Source organism: Theropithecus gelada, chromosome 3, assembly GCF_003255815.1.
Source record: "Theropithecus gelada isolate Dixy chromosome 3, Tgel_1.0, whole genome shotgun sequence".
Taxonomy (NCBI): domain Eukaryota; kingdom Metazoa; phylum Chordata; class Mammalia; order Primates; family Cercopithecidae; genus Theropithecus; species Theropithecus gelada.
In genome coordinates this window covers 127,321,038-127,343,525 of record NC_037670.1, presented here as the reverse complement: position 1 = coordinate 127,343,525, position 22,488 = coordinate 127,321,038, and the positions used below count along the sequence as shown (strand labels likewise).

At 39.5% G+C, this 22,488-nt stretch overlaps 1 protein-coding gene across 5 annotated transcripts in view; it reads left to right on the top strand.

Annotated features, from left to right (window-relative positions):
* The window catches only part of FBXL13 (F-box and leucine rich repeat protein 13), a 273,539-nt gene that overhangs the window by 149,823 nt on the left and 101,228 nt on the right, over positions 1 to 22,488 (top strand). For all 5 annotated transcript variants that reach the window (XR_003118472.1, XM_025378209.1, XM_025378208.1 and 2 more), the window contains 3 exons: positions 1,184 to 1,236; positions 6,785 to 6,885; positions 19,257 to 19,386. Coding sequence is in view for 4 of the 5 variants with exons in the window: in XM_025378209.1 (XP_025233994.1) it covers positions 1,184 to 1,236; positions 6,785 to 6,885; positions 19,257 to 19,386 (284 nt within the window). In the remaining variant the exon portion in view is untranslated. The remainder of the gene's footprint in view (positions 1 to 1,183; positions 1,237 to 6,784; positions 6,886 to 19,256; positions 19,387 to 22,488) is intronic.

Below are 22,488 nucleotides of genomic sequence, written 5' to 3'. Positions count from 1 at the left end.
TGCAGATTTTTAACAATTGTTTTCACTTTTTAAAATTCTGAAAGTATTTCTGGTTTGCATATGTCACTTAGGATGCAGTCCATTCTTGGCAAAGGAAGAAATGTTCAAAATGGATTTATAACTACTAACATGTCTGTTGTTACTAGCGTGGGGCTGTGTGGTTATGAGCAGCAAATGTGTTTTCTATTCATTGTGACAGTTTGAACACCAGAATCGCCCTCTTGCCTGGAGTTTTCCTGCTTCATGGGGTCTCCACCTAGAATGCCTTCCCTTTTCTTTGCTTCAAGCATTCCTCCCAGTCACTGGTTTGTGTAGCTTCCCTAGCTGCTTCTCTTCTGTCTCAGATTTGGAGTTTTACTTACTGTCCACTGAGATGCAGGGCACTGGTTGTGAAGCACTTTGCCATCTAACTGTTTGTATACATGTCTCATTTTCCCCGAGAGATTATAAGCTGTGCATTGGCCTCTGGTCCCAGAGCTAGTCAGTTAGACTTTCTGACCTTCCACTTGTCTATTTACAATTCATTATAAATTTTATATAAGTCTGACCTAAACAAAATCATGTCAACTATTCTGTTTATTATTATATATGCTGAATTATTTATGATATACATGTTGAAGTATTTGGGGTAAGTGTACTAGTGTCTGCAACTTACTTTGAAATGCATACAAAAATAAGATGATTAAGGGATGTATAGAGAGATGAATGAGTGGGTGGATATATGATAAAGCAAATACAGTAAAAAATAGAATCCAAGCAGTGGCTATATAGATTATTTAATGTACAATTCTTTCCACTTTTGTATATGTTTGAAAATTTTCATAATAAAATGTTAAATGAAAACAAAAAAATAAAAAAGCAGGCACAAAAAACCAGATTGGTTTTCTTCAAGTGCTTTCAAGCTAAAAGCTCTGAGTATATAGTGTTTTTCCCACAGTAATATTTTTCTCTTTTCCCCTTACTCCTATAATCCTCAAACAATAATAAACATGTCTATATATTTTAATTCTGAAGCCCAAAAAAGTCATTTTTCTCGGAAAAGAAACCATATACTTAGAACATGTTACTTGCCAAGGGTTTTGTTTGTTTTCTAATGAATACACTGCATTCAATGTAGGATAGAAAAACTCTGTTTAAACATTTGCAATGTGTAGTTTAGTGATGTATAACTTATTTCCTTCAGGCCACTGTAGGAACTTGCAAGAGCTGAATGTCTCTGACTGCCCAACATTCACAGTAAGTATAAGCAACCATTTTTACTGCTGTTTATATAGATTGACTTGCTACATTGGAGTGCCAATATGCAGAATAGATGCTTGTGTGCTTATTTGGGATTCAATGTGGAAAACAGCAAACTATGTTAAACATTGACAAGAAATTTTACTCCATCTGTACAATGCTAATGTTAATCATGTAGATGTATGCTCAGTGTTGGAGCCTGTGGAAAGTAGAAATTTTTCAATGACTACCCAAAGTGAACTGTATTTATATTTAATGGTATGTGTGTATGAGACAGAAAAAAATTGGGCCCCAGTAGACATGATAGGCTCATTTTATCTTCATGGCTATCAACAGCTGTACCAAAGAAGATGGAAATGAATATGTATCCCTAGTTGCTTTCTTCCTGGTTCCTGTCTCCAGTCTTTCCCTCTGTCCCCAACCTGTCTTCCATTCTGTGAGCACTTTATACTCTTTGTAAAAGGTAGATATGACTACTTCACTCTCATCATTCATCAGCTATACACACTCCCATCATCTACACAACTGGATAAAGCCAATGCCCTTAATATTACTCTACCTTGAAGACCCTCTGTGGTTTTGCCTCTGCCTCCCTTTCCAGCCTCACTTGCTTCAGTTTCTGTGTACACACTAATTTGCAGTGCCTACAGCCACTGAGTTTCCTCTGCTGCATGCTCCAAGTTGCTCCTTGCAGTTGTGCATTTGCTGTTTGCTTAGAATGCCCTTTCCCTTTGTCCCCAAGTGGTGCTTTCCTCTTTATCAGGCTTTAAGGCTTATTACCACCTCTTCTACCAAGACATCACTGGTTCCCAGGACTGGGGTCACTGCTGTTCCTCTAGGTTCCTATGATAAGTATCCTTAACCGTAGGGTTTCAGCTTCTTCCACTAGCCTAAGAGACCCCAAGGGCAGGAGATGTGTCTTATTATTTGTGGTAGTCATGGCACAACAGCACAAACTTTGGCATATCATATTCAATAATATTTAGTGAATGCAACCATCTGGAGATACCAAGTAGGCAATGGACAACATTGACTAGAATTGAGATCCCACCTTGGGTTGACATCTATGTATAAGTCATAATTAACATCATAAGAGTGAATAAGATCAATTTAGAAGGTATGAGACTAGAGGAGAAGACTTAAAGTTGAGCCTTATGGAATGCTGACTTTTAGGAGCAGACAGAGGATATTCAGAAGGAATAGTAAGAGAAGTAGATTGACAATGAAGAGGTATCACACAATGAAAGTGAGTAAAGAGTTTCAGAAAGAACCAAAGTGAACAGGTAAGAAAAGGACTGAACAATGCATTGTAGATTTGAGAATCAGAAGGGACTGCCAGTTTTTGCTACAACAGTTTCATTGGGATATTGGAGCAGAAATCTCCTTGCAATGAATTGTGAAGTGGACAAGAGGTGAGAAGGTGAGGCATTAGGCATAAACTGATCTTTCCAGAAAAGTGTCTTAGAGAGTGGTAGAAGGAAAACAGGGACAGGGAAATGGAAACAGGTTTATAGAGGATGATGGAGAGTCAGCTGAAGCAACTCACGGAGCAAGTCCCTAAGGAGACAGGAGGTAATAGGAGGAAACGCCTGGCTGTGGAATGCCAGTCACAGGGCACCAGCTCCATCATGAAGGCCAAGCCCTCCTCGCTGGTGAAAAGACTGCATGAATTGGCCCCTTCCTGCTACCTCTCAGCCTCACTTTTACAGCCTCATCTTTCTAGGTTTTTCTTTCACATTTCTACTCTGTTTCAATACTGAACCACTTGGAAGTTCCCTGTTCATGTCATGCTATTTCATTGTGTCCTTGAACGTGTTTTTCCATCTGCCTAAATGACTACCCTTCCTTCCCCACCACCCCTATCCCAACCTGGCTAACACCTGTTCATTCTTTAACACACTCTTCAACTCTACTGAGTCTTCCCATTCTCTTTTTTTATTGACCTTTAAAAAGCAGCTTTATTGAGATATAATAAATTTATATTTATATTGAGATTAAATTTACCCACTTAAAGTGTACAATTTCATGGTTTTGTGTTTTTACAGAGTTGTGTGACCATCACCACAACCAACTTCAGAACATTTCCCTCACCCCTAAAAGAACTCATGCCCATTAACAGTCACTCTTCATTTTCTCTCAACCCCCAGCCCTATGCAGTTCTATTCACTTTTTGACAGTTAATTTCTAATATAATTTAATTATTATTATTATTATTTTTTGAGATGGAGTCTTGCTCTGTAGTCCAGGCTGGAGTGCAGTGGCGCCATCTTGGCTCACTACAACCACCACCTCCCAGGTTCAAGTGATTCTCCTGCCTCAGCCACCCAAGTAGATGGGATTACAGGCACGTGCCACTGCACCTGGCTAATTTTTGTATTTTTTTTTTTTTTGTAGAGATGGGGTTTCACCATGTTGGCCAGGCTGGTGTCGAACTCCTGAGCTCAAGTGATCCACCCGCCTCGGCCTCCCAAAGTGCTGGGATTACAGGCGTGAGACACAGTGCCCAGCTGACAGAATTAATTTCTCTGTCTCCTGAGCTACATATGGTCTCAGTACTTCAACACAGATACTTCACACTGTGTATAACACTTACGTTTACATATATGTCTCCTGTTTTAGAACTGAGCACTTTGAAAATCCTCCTTTAGTAATTTTTCCCCATGAAATCCATCCCCCTAATTTCCACAGTAAAACATCTTTTCAAAACATGGAAGGCATTGTACACAAATAGAATGTGTACAGAAAAATGTTAAGACCCTCAGAACTCCTCCACTCCTTGCCTCAATACACAGATTCAGCATTTAAATTAGTTGTTTAATCCCTGACCAGCAGAACATAAAGAACCACCCATAAAGAAACTAAGCATCTTCTCAGTGGCTTGTACTTTAATACAAATAAGCTGTTTCTTTATGTTCAAAAGTGCCCTTGAGGGTCATCCACAAGAAATGGAGGCATAGACAGACATGTCAAAGATCATATCAGAGAAAAAATGTTCTACTTTCTCTGGTTGCACTCTTTTTCCACTAGCAAAGTGAACGTGGGCTCCTTCATGAAGAAAGATTTTAAATCTTGACTACTACATTCTCCAGATGTCTGCCTGTGGTTATAATGAAGTTGTTTGTCAAATGGATTTACTCTTTCTGTGGATGTTTTAGCAGCTACTATGTTAAATATGTTCTGCTAGGTGTTGGAGGGAATTAAAAAATGAATCATTTTTCAGTTCTTGTCCTCAGGGAGCTTCAGTTCTGTACTTGAGTAAAATATCAGATTCTTTGAGTTTGGCCCTCTAATAGGGAAGTTAAAACAATGCCATCTGCATTGAATTTGTGAACATCAAAGTCTTGTCCAATTTTGGAGTCTAATATTATACAGGGCCGATAATTTTATCCAGCTACATTTTACTATTGTTTTTCCCTTTGAGACGTAGACTGGGACACAGGCTTACATTTATGGAGTTGGGTAACATTCATTCAAAGAGCTTTGATTTCTAAGCTTGTCTTATGAAATATATTACATTCAGAAGGATTTGAGTACATTGAGGACAAATTCATAAGCCATTCTGCAATGTAGGTACTCAGTTTTTGCATTTATGTATTCAAACATTTGGGGATTAAATCCTGAGTTCTTTTAAGTACTAAGAATGGGAGTGATATAAATTTGTTTGGATGTTCAAGCTTTTTCAGACAGGAAAATGTAGAGAATGCATTACCTCCTCATCTCAATCTGAGAATGGGAGTGGTCTAATTTTGTTTGGATGTCCAAGCTTCTTTAGACAGGAAAATGTAGAGAATGGATTGCCTCCTCATCTCAAACAGAAAGTCAGATTTCTTTGTGGTACATAAAGCTACTCCATCTTCCTCTTCCTGATCCCCACATTTTCATCTTCTTTGGGGCTGCCTCTCTGAGGGTGTTTAAGCCAACTCTTTCTCCTCTCCTTGCCTCATCTCATTTGCATTTTGCCAAGGTCTTTCAACATGTGTATAATCACTTTGATACTTGATTGGCATGCCGAACGTTTCCAAAGACAGATTTTCTTTGTATTAAAATACAGTGCCACACATTATGGTTATTCTCTCGATTCTTTTTGGAAAAAATTGTACTGTACACATTTTGTGTATCCACACCTATTCAAATCCTTCATTTTGGTGATGAGGCATCTAGAAAAAATGCTGACAGCTTGAATACTATAGTTAAGACTAGTGTTTATCAAAAGCTCTGCACTGGCCTCTCGTGCAGCATGGGTGCATAGAACCTTTCCTATAGCAGAATCACATAGATTTACAGTTTTCAAATAGAATCTTGTGTTCTCTTTAAGGCATGGTTTGCTGCCCCTGTAAATCAACCAATTCCTATCTGAGTGTGATGGATGCTCTGACCTGCAGGATTTTATTATTTTAAAAATCCATGACTACTGGAAATAGTAATGAATGGAATGTTAAACCTCAATGATCCTGCTGAAAATAAACCTTTACTATCTTTAGTGGTGTTAGGAGTGGCCATATTTCTGATACAGAATTCTTCTCAGAACCACATCTTCTAGCCTAGTGATGATTTAAATCTCTTCCAGATAGATAGATGCAACAGTCTATTCTTTTCGGGACTGAGGTAGTGTCAAACATTGCATACACCACTAATACTTAAACTGGGTGCCCTGTTGATGTTCCTGGGGAGATTCATCAATCATTAAATAGAAACCTGTTGCTACTCATTGTATTTTCTATAGTGTTACCTGTACAAAAAGCAGCTTGTTGCAATCAATGCTTGAAATTCATTTGGTCTTGTAAATTTCATTGTAGGATCTGTGATTGAAACCTCTGTTTTTCTCTGACTCTTATTTCATGGTCACAGTACTTACTCTCTTACTTCAGTTTTCAGCTTTCTGGGGGAAGGGTGCTTGAATCTTTGAGATCCTCCCCCACCCTAACCCCAACATTGAATCTCCTGCCCAACTGGTATGTAGCCTATATTTTATTTTAGCCGTCTCAAACTTACCATAAATCTGTTGAAAATCTGTTCAGCTATTTAAAATATTTAATTAACAGAACCACAGAAGCTTAATTACACACACACACATCTATGTCTAAATGCATATGTGTATAAATATGGACTGTTACTAAAGTTCCACTGTTGAGAGTGTTTACTATTCCTGTCTTTCAGAATAATTTTAATAAGTTTAAAATGGATGAGTTTTTAATTGCTTTCCTGCATAGGAAAAGTCAGAAGTGTTTGACACTTTGACATTTGAGCTCAAATTTCTTGTGACAGAGTTGAACTTGCATGGGTTCACATTTTAATGAAGTGTCATTGTGATGGAATGAGACTTGATTTCCAAGGAAAGGGAAAAGGAGGGAGTAATGATGCTTTGAGCAAAAGCATTGGCTTCTATTTAATTTCATTTCAACCTAATAGCCGATAAAGAATATGAAGAAAGCAACTCTTGCATGTATTTTTTTCTGGAACAGGAAGAGGGATAATAGAAAGATAATAGGGAAATTGCAAAGCCTCATATAATTTGATAAGCGTCTCCCCTCTGTTTTTCATGCAGGATGAATCAATGAGACACATTTCTGAGGGCTGCCCGGGGGTCCTGTATCTCAATCTGTCTAACACAACTATCACCAACAGGACGATGCGACTCCTGCCGAGGTAATGTTGGTGTTATTTGTATGACACTGAAAATAATTATGCTCCCAAAGTCTCTGGCTTGCTCTAGCATTCTGCAAAGGCAGTGCTCCCTTTATCAACACCCCACCACTGTGGCACTGCTACTCTTATAAGGGGAGTGCTGCTTTCAAGTCCCTAAGCTAGTGCCTAAACTGGTCTGCCTTGACTAGCATTTTTGTCACTCTTACAGCAGTGTGCCCAGTAGCTTGAGTTACACCTTGCCTGTTTCTTTCTGGTCCCCCATCCTGGGCATTTGAGCTCTCTGACTCTTACATTCCAGTCTGGTGTCTGGGACCTTTTTTTTTTTTTTTGAGACAGAGTCTTGCTCTGTCGCCCAGGCTGGAGTGCAGTGGCATGATCTCAGCTCATGGCAACCTCCGCCTCCCGGGTTCAAGCAATTCTGCTGCCTCAGCCTCCCAAGTAGTTGGGATTACAGGTTCCCACCACCACGCCTGGCTCATTTTTGTATTTTTAGTAGAGGCGGGGTTTCTCCATGTTGGTCAGGCTGGTCTCAAACTCCTGACTTCAGGTGATCCACCCGCCTGGGCCTCCCAAAGTGCTGGAATTACAGGCATGAGCCACCGCACCCAGCGGACCTCTTTATAATAGAATGCCAACATCCTGATTACCAAACTTTGAACACATTTGTCCCAGATCCCTGTTCCCATGCTCTGGCTACCTGTTGAGATTCCCACCACCTCCAAGGAGCTTGACACTGGTTGTTTTTTACTGTTTATGGAGTGTTGACAACATTGGACATGAATATTGCTTCTCTTTTTTGGAGGAGAAGGGACGGAATAACTAAAAAGTTGACAGAATATTCAAATTCATCAAAAATTTTTCTTTTTAGTTTGTTTTCAAACAGGGTCTTACTCTGTCACCCAGGCTGCAGTGCAGTGGCACAATCATGGCTCACGGCAGCCTCAGTCTCCTGGGTTCAAACAATTCTCCAACCTCAGCCTCCCGAGTAGCTGGGACTACAGGAGCATGCCACCATGCCCATCTAGTTTTTGTATTTTTCTGTAGAGATGGGGTTTCACCATGTTGCCCAGGCTGGTCTCAAACTCCTGGGCTCAAGTGATCTGCCCACTTGGGCCTCCCAAAGTGCTGGCATGAGCCGCCATGCCTGGCCCAATTATTCTTTATTTTCATTATAATAAGGCCAGTCAGGAAGGGTATATGATCACACTAGGAGAGATTCAAATTTGACTTTGGGAAAACATTTCTCAAACTATTGTGAAAGAATGAACTATTTTTGAGAACATAGCTTTTTAAAGTTCCTTTGAAAAATAACAGTGATGAGACATTTAGAAAAGCTTACACAGAAAATTCTGGGTGATAATTTTCTTTATCTTCTGACTCTAACCATTTTCTGCAAATGTGCCAGCTTAAGGAGTGGCACCATATTTTCTATTTATCCCACTAATTAAGCTGCCACAGTTTTTTAGTCAAATCTATAAAGCTTTCCCTTTGAAATTTCTTCTGACGCTCTTAAACATAGAGAGTCTTCCTCCTGTCAGGCATTTAATATACATTTGCTTATTTTTCTGTGTTCATGTATTTTTACTTAAATATATAATCAATCTGTAATTAATCTTGGTAGATGAATGAAGCGATGATCTAAATCAGGGGTCAGCAAACTACAACCCATGTGGCCCAAGGCCTAGTTTTTTGCAGTATATAAGCTAAGCATAGTTTTACTTTTTTTTTTTTGAGACGGAGTTTTGCTCTTTTTGCCCAGGCTGGAGTGCAATGGCACGATCTCAGCTCACCACAACATTTGCCTCCCGGGTTCAAGCGATTCTCCTGCCTCAGCCTCCCAAGTAGCTAGGATTACAGGCACGTGCCACCATACGCGGCTAATTTTGTATTTTTAGTAGAGAGGGGTTTCTCTATGTTGGTCAGGCTGGCCTCAAACTCCTGACCTCAGGTGATCCGCCCTCCTCAGCCTCCCAACGTGCTGGAATTACAGGCATGAGCCACTGCGCCCAGCCTAGTTTTACATTTTAAATGTTGTTAAATAAGTAACCAATTATTTCAGCATCATTTATTGAATAAAATTTTTATTAAGTGATGTGTGATTCTTTCTTACATATCTAAAATTCTTTCTATTTATTTATTCTTTTTGAGATGGAGTCTTGCTCTGTCGCCCAGACTGGAGTATAGTGGCACAATCTTGGCTCACTGCAACCTCTGCCTCCCAGGTTCAAAGAGATTCTCCTGCCTCAGCCTCCCGAGTAGCTGGGATTACAGGCGCCCACCACCATGGCTGGCTAATTTTTTTGTATTTTCAGTAGAGACGGGGTTTCACTATATTGGTCAGGCTGGTCTTGAACTCCTGACCTCATGATCCACCTACCTCAGCCTCCCAAAGTGCTGGGATTACAGGGATGAGCCACTGCGCCCAGCCCTAAAATTCTTATACAGGCAAGAAATACTTAAAACTCATTACTTTCTAATATTTTTCTGCATGTTACTTTACCTGTGTTCTTGTAGTTATTTATGTTCATTGTATCTCTACGGTGAAAATACTACAGAATGGAGTGCTACTGCACATTTCTTCCCAACTCCGTGTTTGGTGACCTCTCACTGATAGCTTGGAATTGGCCAATATGGAAGTATTCTATACCATGGAAAACATCAAACACTACAAATCGGGGCTTGATTTATTGTTCAGTTGATTGTTTAGACTTAAAGTGATAGAGAACACAATTAATGAAGCAAATTAAATTTAAAAGTAGGTCATGTCTGTAGCCACAACATTGTGAAATAGCACAAAATATTGAGGAAATATTCTCTCAATACTTGAAAACTATTCTTTGATTTAGCAAAGAAGGCACTCACATCATTAACAAGCAGATTTTGGACATACCTCTTTGACATATATCACTTGTGTCTTATTAATGTTAATAGCATAATTCATATTGGAACTGTAATCATTCTTCAAGTTCAACCATTGGTTGGCTGGCTACATTTATAAGAGTTTCATTGACAAAAGTCAATGAAAACATTGTGTGAGAATTGATTGACTAAGTGGAATTAACAGTAAAGAATATTGTATATTTTATCATTTGTAAGTTGCATGCTACACATCCTTTATATATGCAAAATAGTAAAATATAAAATTTAATGCACATACATTTATATGCATACTTTTTTTGGAAAGCCAGTTGTTAGATACTTATCAGTAAACCAATAATTAAACTTGGAGCTAATTTATATTTTTGCATTTGCATGATTTGATTTCTCTCCTTTTAAAAGTAAAAAAAAAAATACGGTCATGAAATGACTTCTAAATAAGAATTTGGGAAAAGTTTGTGTAATTTGATAAGTATTGTTTTAGCTTTCTAAACCAATTATTCTATATTTGCTTTCCTCTTTCACTCAGTAATGTTTATTTATTAAAAAAAAATTTTTTTTTTGAGACAGAGTCTTCCTCTATAGCCCAGGCTGGAATGCAGCAGCATGTCCTCAGCTCATTGCAACCTCTGCCTTGCGGGCTCAAGCAGGTCTCCTGCCTCAGCCTCCCAAGTAACTGGGATTACAGGCATGTGCCACCACACCCCGCTAATTTTTGAATTTTAGTAGAGACGAAGTTTCATCATGTTGGCCAGGCTGGTCTCAAACTCTTGACCTCAAGTGATCCACCCGCTTGGCCTCCCAAAGTGCTGGGATTACAGGCGGGAGCCACCATGCCTGGCCTTCACCCAGTATTATTTAGAGCAAAATTTTTGGTTCTAAGTAGTTGAAGTTTCTTCAGTTGAGCTTCTGCTTTTAATTAGGCACTCTGGTCAAGAAATGTGGACTGAATTATTTCTACTTTTTGGAATTTATTGAGATTTCTTGGTATACTAGTTTATAATTAATTTCCAAAAGTCATCCATGGATACTTAAAACAGAGCTTCTTTTATTTTTTTTTTTTATTTTTTTTTGAGATGGAATCTTGCTCTGTCACCCAGGCTGGAGTGCAGTGGTACTATCTCAGTTCACTGTAGCCTCCGCCTCCTGGGTTCAAACGATTTTCCTGCCTCAGCCTCCCAAGTAGCTGGGACTACAGGCACGTACCACAACACCGGGCTAATTTTTGTATTTTTTAGTAGAGACAGGGTTTCATCGCATTGGCCAGGCTGGTCTCAAACTCCTGACCTCAGGTGATCCACCCACTTCAGCCTCCCAAAGTGCTGGGATTATAGGCAGGAGCCACTGTGCCCGGCCCAGAGTTTCTTATAGAGAACAAAATTTCTGGGTGTATATACATATAAATTCTTGATATGTCATTATAATAGTGATATATTAGTTGCCTATTACGATCAAGCTTCTCTTTATTTTGATGTTATTTTACAACTTTATTAACAAAGGTTAATAAGCATCATGTTTCATTACAGATTATAGCATTTATTCACATGAAGTGATATTCTTTATGCTGGTTGATGTTTCTTTGCCTTGAATTCATTTTGTTTTGTTTTGTTTTGAGACGGAGTCTCGCCCTGTCACCCAGGCTGGAGTGCAATGAAGTGATCTCAGCTTACTGCAACCTCTGCCTCTGGGTTCAAACGATTCTCCTGCCTCAGCCTCCCGAGTAGCTGGGATTACAGGTACCTGCCACCACTCCAGGCTAATTTTTGTATTTTTAGTAGCAACAGGGTTTCACCACGTTGGCCAGGCCAGTCTTGAACTCCTGACCTCGTGATCTGCCCGCCTCAGCCTCCCAAAGTGCTGGGATTACAGGTGTGAGCCACCATGCCCGGCCTGAAGTTTTTAACTGCTATCAACATAGTTACCTTTGTTTTCTTTTGCTTGTTCTTTTTGTGGAATAACTACATTTCTCTGTATGTTTAACCTTTGTGATGCAGGATTTTAGGTTTATCTTTTATATGTAGCACGTAGCTAACTTCTATTTTTAAATTCATTCTCTTTGCCTTTTTAAGACAGCAGTTTAAAAGATCAATGTTTATTGTCAAAATTGAGTGTATGGGCCATGCGTGGTGGTTTGCTCTAACCTCAGCAGTTTGGGAGGCTGAAGTGGGCAGACTGCTGGAGCCCAGGAGTTTGAGACCAGCCTGGGAAACATGGTAAAACCCCATCTCTACAAAAAAATACAAACATTAGTGGGGTATGGTGGCATTCACCTGTAGTCGCAGCTACTCAGGAGGCTGAGGTGGGAGGATCACTTGAACATGGAGGTTGAGGCTGCAGTGAGTCGTGATTGTGCTGTGATAGAGTAAGACCCTATCTCAAGAAAAAAAAATTGAGTGTATGGTTTTATTTTTATCATCTTGTTTTATGTTTTGATTTTTATGTTACTGCACTGTACACAGTGTTTCTGTCTTTTGCTTTGTGAACTATGTTTACTTGTATATCTGAAGGTATTCAAAAGGTACATTCACATTCTGTTGTGTGTTCTAATTGGCGGCTATTGGCATATTTTTAAAAACATACTTTAACAGGTATTTATCTAATTACCAAAGTCAAGATGAAACAATAACTTTTGACTCCTCCTGTGTTACACAATGATCTAATACATTTCAATTGTCCCTCTACTTCTCCCTTGAACTTGACACCCCTTCACACCTACTCCCCCGTGTGAACACACATGTTATTTGTGGTTTTTGCTAATCATTTAACTTTCTTTTTAATATTGAATTGTAGTGTTTGCACTCAATATTGTAATTATATTTATAATGAGTATGTAGCCTTAACTCTAGGCCATGCATTGATGGTCTTTTTTCTCACAACTTACTTATTCTTTAGCCTTGATTTTGATTTATCTGATGATAACTGGAAATATAATTTTAAAAATATTTCTACAGTAAAGATGCATGAGAGTCAGATATTTTAGCCATTGATCTCTGAAAATGACTATTATCTTGGAGGATGAACAGAAACTTCTCTTCATGTATAGTTCTTGAATCATGTTCTGTATTTTATCTTTAAAACCCTAATGTTTTAGATATTGGTCAATAAACTTTGATATTTCAGTTTATAGAAATTCTGAAGCTAGGATGTTTTTTGTTCCTTCGTTGGTAACCTTTGTTGGTAACCTATTTTTTCCTGCTAAGATGCTTGCAAGACTTTCCTTTTCTCTGAGAAACTGAGGACATTCCCAACCTTAATTGTGTTCCTTCAATTAATTTTTCCTGGTACATTTTAAACCTTTTGAACACTAAAACGTATTTTTTCTCAGCTAGGGAAGGCATTTTTCTTCTTAACGCTTCTATCCATTTGTTCAGAGTTTATCATAAGAATCTCCTTTTATTTTTAGATCCGATTTTATTCCTTTGCTTCAAAGTTGTCTCTTTCATCATTTTTATCTCTATATGCCTTTCCATTAGCATCGTGTCTTCTCTATAGCAGTAATTCTTGAAATATATTTTAGGAACAGCGGCATTCTTGTAAATGCTTAACAACTGGCTGGTGGCAAGGGTGAGTAGAATCAAAAATTCCTAGTGTTTACTGATTTCTGTGGTGTAAATAATTCCACCATGGCTGATTTTAAGCTATCAACACAATGTCACTAAATGTGGAGTTGGGAAAAGATGCTAACAATTGACTCCCATGAGCTGGCGCAAGCTGACTCCAGTGACCCTGAGGTTTCTCTAACACTGTTTCAGGAATTCCTTAAGGTCCTCCAGTCCTGTAACATTGAATACCACTCAGTACTTTCTTTAGGCATTCTGTACTGTGATATGTAAGTATGTGTATATATGTGTGTATATATATGAATATATGTACATGTATGTATGTGCATAAACATAGAAAAAGAGTATTATACAATCCATAAATCATAGGTGAAAATCTGAACTTACAAAGTAGATGATTTGGGAGCCTTTATTTTGTTTCATTTTGTTTATAGACAGGGCCTTGTTCTTTCACTCAGGCTATAATATAGTATGATGATAGCTCACTGCAGCCTCAAACTTCTGGGCACAACCAGGTAAATTTTAAAAAATTTGTGTAGAGACAAGATCTCACTGTGTTCCCCAGGCTGGTCTCAAACTCATGGCCTCAAGCAGTCCTCTTGCCTCAGCTTCCCAAAGTGCTGGGGTTACAGGCATGACCCACTCTGCCTGACCCGGGGTGTGTTTATATCGTATTACAAATTATTTTTAACTTAAAACATACTTATTTTCAATCATACATTGAAATAGCTTTTTTTCCTCCTTAGATTTGAAGGTAATATGACAGCTATGCATATATTTTTAGGGACATTCATTTTACAAATGAAGTTATACCTTTAGTAGGCAATAGATAGAAAAGTAGGACCCAAAATAAGAATTTTGTTTGGCTTTTCCTTCTAGTTCTTGCCATTGAGAGAATATTCAGAATAGATACTACTTGATACTGATTTTTTTGTCATGTAAAAAAGTATACTAACTTATCTACGATAAAAATATATTTCATAATGATTCTGTTTTTGCTCTGTTTTCCATTGTTTCAAATATGCTTGGATACGCAAAAATGTTCTTGAAACTGCAAATAACCAGAGAAATGTTGGTTGTTTCTGCTGTCATTCTCTCTTCATTGCCTTTAGTATTTCTTTCCAAAAAAAGTACTTGCCAAAAGAAAAATGTAATTTGTTTGTCCTTGGCAACAGTGATTTGCCAGCTTTTTGAATATTTTTTTCTCACTTCTTTGGGGACTTGCTCAGTTCTCTAAAGTTGAAAATGAGGGCTGCCTAAAGCTCATGCCCATTCCAGGAAATTTGTTGCCTCTAAATGTTTCCAGAATTAAACACTTTCTATTTATTCCTAGTGTCACAACCTAGGTGGCACTCTCAGCACCTCATCTGGCACAGTATCCTGGTGGTGCTGCCTCTGGTCTCTTCTCCCTTCAATCTGCTGTGTCTCATGCTACAAGAAGTGTCATCCTGGAACAATCTTCTTATCATGTCTTTGACATGCTTAAGGTCTAGGTTCATCCCTCACTCTCTGTTAACATTGTCCAATCAAACTTCTCTGCCTAGGTTTCCCAAGAGAAGCCCTTAACTCCAGTCATCTGATTGCTGCATGCTTCACATTCTCTATAGCTGCAGTGCCTTTCTCCTTCTCGTGGCTAATCCACAGCCTTCACACCTTAAGTCTCGCCATCTACCAGAAATCCACAGTGATTTTTCCTTTGCCTGAATTCTAATAACAACATTCATTCACTTGTTCATCATGTATTAATCAACTTGTATGTGCAAGGTGTTCTGGGCATACAGTACTGAGAAAAGCTATTATGATCTCTGCTCTTTGAGTCTTAAATGCTATAGTGGAGTAGTATCCAATTGTTTTTTACATAGATGAACTGATCTTTCAGTTGGTTTGGAAATTTCTTATTGTCAGGGACTATCATGATCTATAGTCTCACCAGTGCCCATCAAAGTGGGGCAGACAGAGTAAGCTGTTGTCTTGACTGGACAACTTCAAGGTCTACCCTGTAAATAGAAGGCCAGATCACTCCATTTAGGTTTTCTGCAGAATTCTATTACTTGAAATGCCTCTGTGAAACCAAAGAACCCAACACTCAACTCAAAAGAATCCACATGCAAATTCCCTCTTTTACAGACTAGGCCTTGTCTTGGTGATTTTTTAAGAGAAATTTTTATTTAAATACATAATTTTCCATTCATCTTAGTAGTAAGTCCTTCAGGTGTTAGAAATTTAACACAAATGACTTCAATTCTTTAATGGAAAAAAGCCAAAAGAAAGGAGAAAAAAACATTTGTAGTTTCTATAATAATTGTAATTTCTCTAAAGATTATAGTAATAGCAGAAAAATAAATAAATCACAAAGAGAGAACTCACAGCCCCCAATAAGAAACAGTTATCAAATAATTAGAAAAAGATAAAAACAAGCTGTAAACATTGCCTCAAAGCAGAATTAGAATTACCAAGTGTTCTGTGGGCTGGGAAAATGATGAATCAGATCTTACTCATGCAGGGGACACGCGTCTTTGCCAAAATTCAGAATAAAGAGTATCAGTATTGACAAAATTTGCCACCTGTGATTTTGCTGTCAACTGACACTTTTCCCGTCCCTAGCAGCTTTAAGTCTGCAGAACTGTAAATCCCTAGAAAGGCCTACAGGGCCACTCAAGATTCCTGAGCTTTGTCTTCAAACTGATGGTTCCCATGAGGTTCCACTGTGAAAAGAGCTATCCAGGGACTTTCAGTCCAGGAGTCACTTAGTCTAATGAACAGCCTCTTTTATCTAAACCAGAGGTTCTTAGCTGGGGAGCAGTGGATTCCCCCAAGAGGATCAGGGATAGAATTCAGGAACTCCATGAATTTTAATGGGGGATATAAAAAAACTCATCTCGGCTAGGCACAGTGGCTCACGTCTGTAATCCCAGCACTTTGGGAGGCTGAGGTGGGCGGATCACCTGAGGTCAGGAGTTTGAGACCAGTCTGGCCAACATGGTGAAACCCTGTCTCTAATAAAAATACAAAAAAAATTAGCTAGGCATGGTGGCGGGTACCTGTAATCCCAGCTACTCGGGAGGCTGTGGCAGGAGAATCACTGAGTCTGGGAGGTGGAGGTTGCAGTGAGCCAAGATCACGCCATTGCACTCCAGCCTGGGTAACAGAGTGAGACTCCATCTCAAAAAAAAAAAAAAAAAATGAAGAAGAAACTCATCTCTACTTTCATTAAGCTGTAATTGAAATGTAGGTAAAAACTACAGAAGTGTTAGCAGTCTCTGGGACATTTTTATTCATATAAATCAAAAATATATTCTTACCACATTTCAGTTGTTATAAATATTTCAAAATATCACTGATACTTCACAATTACAGCAGTTACTAGAACTGCCACAAAATCTTATTTAATATGTTAATAAAGAAGCACATATATTACTATTCCACTCATTTTTTAATTTGATAATTATATATTTCAATATAATTGACTGTTTTTGTAATCTTATATATTTTATTTTATGCATTTAAAAACATTAAGCCAAGAAAGGGGTCCAGAGACCTCAGCTGACTGCCAAAAGCCAAAGGTGTCTGTGACATTAAAAGTTAAGAGCTCCTAGCTCAATTCTCGTTTTTGATATTTGTTGACTGATCACATGGATTTAAAGAAATTGAATATAGGTGTAGATCGGCATATAGATTCAATGTGAAATCCCTCAAACTCTTGGAATTATTGTGTGCACCACTCTTGGAGGTAAGTATCCATTTCATTAAATGGAAGAATAATATAAACTCCATAAAAATAGTTAATGTGTTACTGTCATTTCACATAGTAGTAGCAATAATATTACATATAGTTTTAAATCTTCTACTATGTCCCTGCCGATTTTGATTGTTAAAATCACCCTGAAGATAATACTGTTATTTCTGTGTTCTCATTTAATCATCACACCTTTAAAGGGAACAAGCAGATCAGATTACATCCATGTTCCAGATGAGAAAACTGAGGTTCAGGAAAGCTGGAGGCCCCACAGTTGATCAGCGTAAAAAAAAAAAAGATAGTGTTTTAATCTCCACTTAACAAATGAGAAAACAATCTCTGAGAGGTTAGGGAGGTTGCAGTTAAGTTTCAGGGCTTGGATTTACATTTGGCTGGATTCAGAAACCTTGTGTATTTTGCATTGTGTCATGCTGCCTGCCTCACAACTCCTTTCTACAGATTATGGAGCTGAAGGATTGCTAGAAATGACACCCTGGTGCGCCTCTCCCTACCCCAAGAAAATTGTACGCAGTTGAATAACAGGGTGTACTCAAGGGAGAGGAAGATAACGCATTTCCAAAACTTTAGCACAGCTCAGTCCACTCCACAGCCCCAAGAGAGGGGGCGTGTCTTTGGGATATTAGCACTACTTTCTCCTTCAGGCCCTGCCCACCTAGTCACTGGTGAATTCGAAACCTTCCCCCTCGCTCTGTTGAATCTCACGTACACAGCCATTCCCAGATTGGGACTTGTGTTCTGAATCAAGTAATTTGCTATGGAATGCAAATCATTATATCGTATAGATGTGCTTTCCAAAATCTGATTAATGGTCAGTGCTTGTATATCTTAGTTCCCATTTATGGGAAGGTAAACTTTATTCACCTGTGTGATTTTGAGAGGCAGAGAAGCATTTTCTCCTCACTTTTCATTCTTTTTGCTTTGTAATTTGCTATTAAGCTGTTGCAGATCACAAACTAAGAGCATGATTGCTAATTCTATTAGAAGACCAGGCAGTAGTGGGAGTCCTTGACCTCTTAAAAAGTACCAGGCTTTCCAGGCACGGTGGCTTACGCCTGTAATCCTAGCACTTTGGGAGGCCGAGGTGGGTGGATCACCTGAGGTCAGGAGTTCGAGGCCAGCCTGGCCAACATGGCGAAACCCTGTCTCTACTAAAAATACAAAAATTAGCCAGACATGTTGGCACGCACCTGTAATCACAGCTACTTGGGAGGCTGAGGCAGGAGAATCGCTTGAACCGGGGGGTTGGGGAAAGCAGGGAGGAGGTTGCAGTGAGCCGAGATCTCACCATTGCACTCCAGCCTGGGCAACAAGAGTGAAACTCCATCTCAAAAAAAAAAAAAAAAAGTGCCAGGCTTCGGAGGGCTTGGAAAATTGTCCACAGAGTGTCCTCAAACTGCGAGCCCTCGCATGGTAGTACAGGCTCATCCTAACTACCCTCCTTTTTTCTGGAAGCTCTCATTTTGGTCATTGTGGTAATACCATATTTAATCTATTTCAACTCCAGCGAGATTTATAGTCTCTGATGTTGCTTTTAACTCTTCTCATGTGTTGCCCACTTATTTGCAAACTGGTCTTCTTAATCCATGCTTAAACTCTGCATATCAATTAGTCTTTCTTTAACTATAATAATGAAACTGTTACAAAATCATGCATATTTAAACCTATTTTTAAAAATCATTTGCTTATCAGATCTATTTTAAGAGCATGGTTATATTCAATTTTGCCTCCTGTCCGAAATCCTCACTCTCCTGTAACAGTCTCCATTTAAATGTTTACCAAGGATTTGTCCTTTTATATATTTTGCACATTATTTTGGTACTCCAGAGATAAAACCTAAAAGCAACAATAAACTCTGCAAATTTGGTTTCACTTCCAATGTGGTTGCCTCCCCCACCTCACACACACCAAAAAAGCTTTATCCCAGTCGACTTTCTTAAAAATCTAGGCAAAGATTATTGCATTATTAGTACTTTCACTTGAAATGTATTACAATTATGTGTTACTGTAGTCTCCTTTAATTAACAAGTAGAGAGTTAACAGTAAAGTTAAACGTTGAACATCTGCAAGAAGAAGAGTTGAATTTACAGTTTTCTTTGTCATAGTGGCTTAAGAAAGATTTGAGAGAACAACTGAAGTATAATACTTTCCTTGCTCTCTTTCTTGCCTTGCCTTTTCAGGCACTTCCACAACTTACAGAATCTTAGTTTGGCTTATTGCAGAGGGTTCACAGATAAAGGCTTACAGTACCTGAACTTGGGGAATGGATGCCACAAGCTCATCTATCTGGACCTCTCCGGCTGCACCCAGGTTTGTCTTTTAGTCTTCTCTTTGCTGCGGTGTGTGAGGAAGTTCTCCAGAGAACGGGCTGCATTCAGCCCTCACGTTATATTAATGCTGTGCACGGACTGCAGCACACTTTTCAGAGGTTTTAAATTACATGGCCCCAGCTGCTGAAATTTTCCCCAGGATCGCTACTATAGGCTCTTGGCTTCCTTCCACTGGAGTGTCACACAGACAAACAGGCAGAGCTCATTGGATGAGGAAACGGACCACTCTTATGGAGACAGTCTGAGCACAATTCTAAAGCAGAATCCAAGTCCTGAAAACTCTGGAGTTGCTTCCAAGACACAAACAAAGGAGAGTGTTTTGAGGGAGAATTTTGCACGGGATTCCTGAAAAGTCAATTAACTCCCACATGGGTTTTTTTTTGGGGGGGGGGGAGTAAAATGCTGCAAGTGATAAATAGGAAAAGAAAATACAACAAAAACTTGTAATTTTAAAAATTGCATTACACCCTTGGGCTGAATAACATGAAGATTTGAGATCTGTGTGGGAAAATATTTTAAGTTTGAGGGAACAGGACTTGGAAAGTTGGGCAGAAAATTGGGTAAAGTTGCGGAGGATAGGGCATGGCACTTTGGAAGTAGCTACTGCCTCATTGATAGTTTCTTCTGCTTTAATTTCAACAGATTTAAGCCATAATTCTTTTAACTTATTTTCTTCTGCTTTTCTGTGTATTTTATTAATTTGGTGTCATAGTATGTTCATTATTCTCTGAGAATAATATAATAGCACAGGTGAAAACTGACTGAAATACTGATAGTTATCATTTATTGGGTCATTACCGTATGCCAGGCATTGTGTTAAGTGCTATACACAGATCAGATTTACTCCTGATACAATGCTGTGTGGTATGTATTTACTATGCTTATTTACAAATGAAGCGACCAAGGCTCAGGGTGGTTGAGTAAGTTGTCCAAGTTTGCACAGCTGATGAAAGCACATGGTACTAATACAGTTTTAAGCTATATTGGGGCAGGCAGAGTCCCCTGGGAGAGCGGGAAATACAAGGGCAGCACAGGTCTCCCCCCCCAGGATTCTTGAATGGATAGAATTCTTACCTAGTCACCACCACTGACATCTTGTGGTATCCTGATGCACTGGGTGGTCTGGAGGGAGTGGGGGGCAAGGAGGGGAGGATTCTAAGTTAGGGCTGTAAACATCTAACATTCATATTTGTTTAAAACTAATCTGCTGATGTGTAGCTTTTTAAACATCAACATCTACCGTAACTTTATGACTGAGATGGCACTGACGTTCTCCTCAGCATGACTGAATTTTAGACTGGCTTCTTACTGACTCTAGGCCCTGACTTCTGGTTTTCTTGTTTCTTAGAACATTTGTTTTAGAAAACTTGGAATTATAAGTTCTTTCTCTGCTTCCTTTGAGATTTCTTTTTAATAAAAGCTTCTTGACAGTTTTACAACTCAGGAAAGTCTTCCTCAAGGACCTGGGATCTATCCCTTTGATATATAATCATCAAAGAAGATATCTCTCAGTTCCTGTGGGTGGGTAGAAGCCTAACTTTGATGGGCACCAATTAGCAAATGCCGATGGCCTAATCCCAGAGAATAATATTTGCAAACTCAGGAACAACTTAATGTGCTTGACATATCCCACTGATAAGCCTCCCCCTTAAATATAAGTCCTTCAGTACTTTTCTAACTTGCCCTTGTGCTTAAACCCTCCTCATGGTATGACTTACCTCCTTGTTCTTCTCAGTCTCTCAATTACCATGAGGCAATTATTGTAGCAACAATGCACAAATGTACACACAAGTGTCCTAAGGATAAATATTCTCAGACACAGTAAAGTTTAAATGAGAGGCTTCAAATCTATGACCTACTGCCCAGATATGCATACAAAACACACATAATTGGAGGAGGTGGAGCAAGATGGTGGAACAGAAGGCTCCACCCATTGTTCCCCACCCAAGGACACCAAGTTAACAACTATCTACAGGAAAAAAACACCTTCATAACGTTTTAGGCTGGGCATGGTGGCTCATGCCTGTAGTCCTGGCATTTTGGGAGGCTGAGGTGGAAGGATCACTTAAGGCCAGGAGTTCAAGACCAGCCTGGGCAACACAGTGGGACCCATGTCTCTACCAGAAATGCAAAAACTTGGCCAGGCATGGTGGTGTATGCCTGTGGTTCCAGCTGCCTGGGAGGCTGAGGTGGGAGGATTGACTGAGCTTGGGAGGTTGAGGCTGCAGTGAGCTGTGATCCCACCACTGCGTTCCAGCCTGGGAGACAGAGTGAGACCTTGCCTCAAATAATTAAGTAAATGTGTCAATGCTTTTGTCTTGCACACCTGTATTTTGTTAGGAGTGTTGGCTGTCACCCTTATGGGTGAAAAAAGGTATCGTACCTTTCCGCCCCATGGTACTAACAGGACAGAGACCTCAGGTGTCTAATAGCTGGTTGGTGGTGGTAAGGGGCAAGGGGAGCAGTGCATGGGGATTCACGTGGTGTCTAAGAAGGTGGAATCCAGCAGGGCACAGGCTATGTACAGTTGAGAGCCCGTGACAAACTGGAAAGCAGAGATTGGAGCCCGAGCCACCCTGAAGCACACACCACGCTGAGAGCTTTTCCTGGGCATCACATACAGCACTCCATGTGAATAAAGACCCCCCTTCCCCACAATGCACAAAGGAAAAAAAAAAAGAAAAAGAAAAAACACCTTCATAAGAACCAAAAATCAGATGAGCACTCGTTGTACCTGGTTTTAACTTCATATGGCTGAGTCACTGAAGAGATAGAAACAGTAATCCTGAATTGCCAGTGCCACCCCTCCAGCATGGTGCAGAGAGCCTCTCCGGGCGCTGGGGAAGGGAAAATACAGCGATTGTGAGGCATTGAACTCAGTGCTGTCCTGTTGGATCAGAGAGGAAAACTGGACCAAACTCAGCTGATGCCCACCCACGGAGGGAGCATTTAACCCAGGCCTAGACACGGGAATTGCCAGTCCCAGCAGTCAGAACTTGAGTTCTGCAAACCTCACCACGGAGTGCTACAGTGCACTATGCCTCCGGGTAAACTTGAAAGGCAGTCTAGGCCATAAGGACTG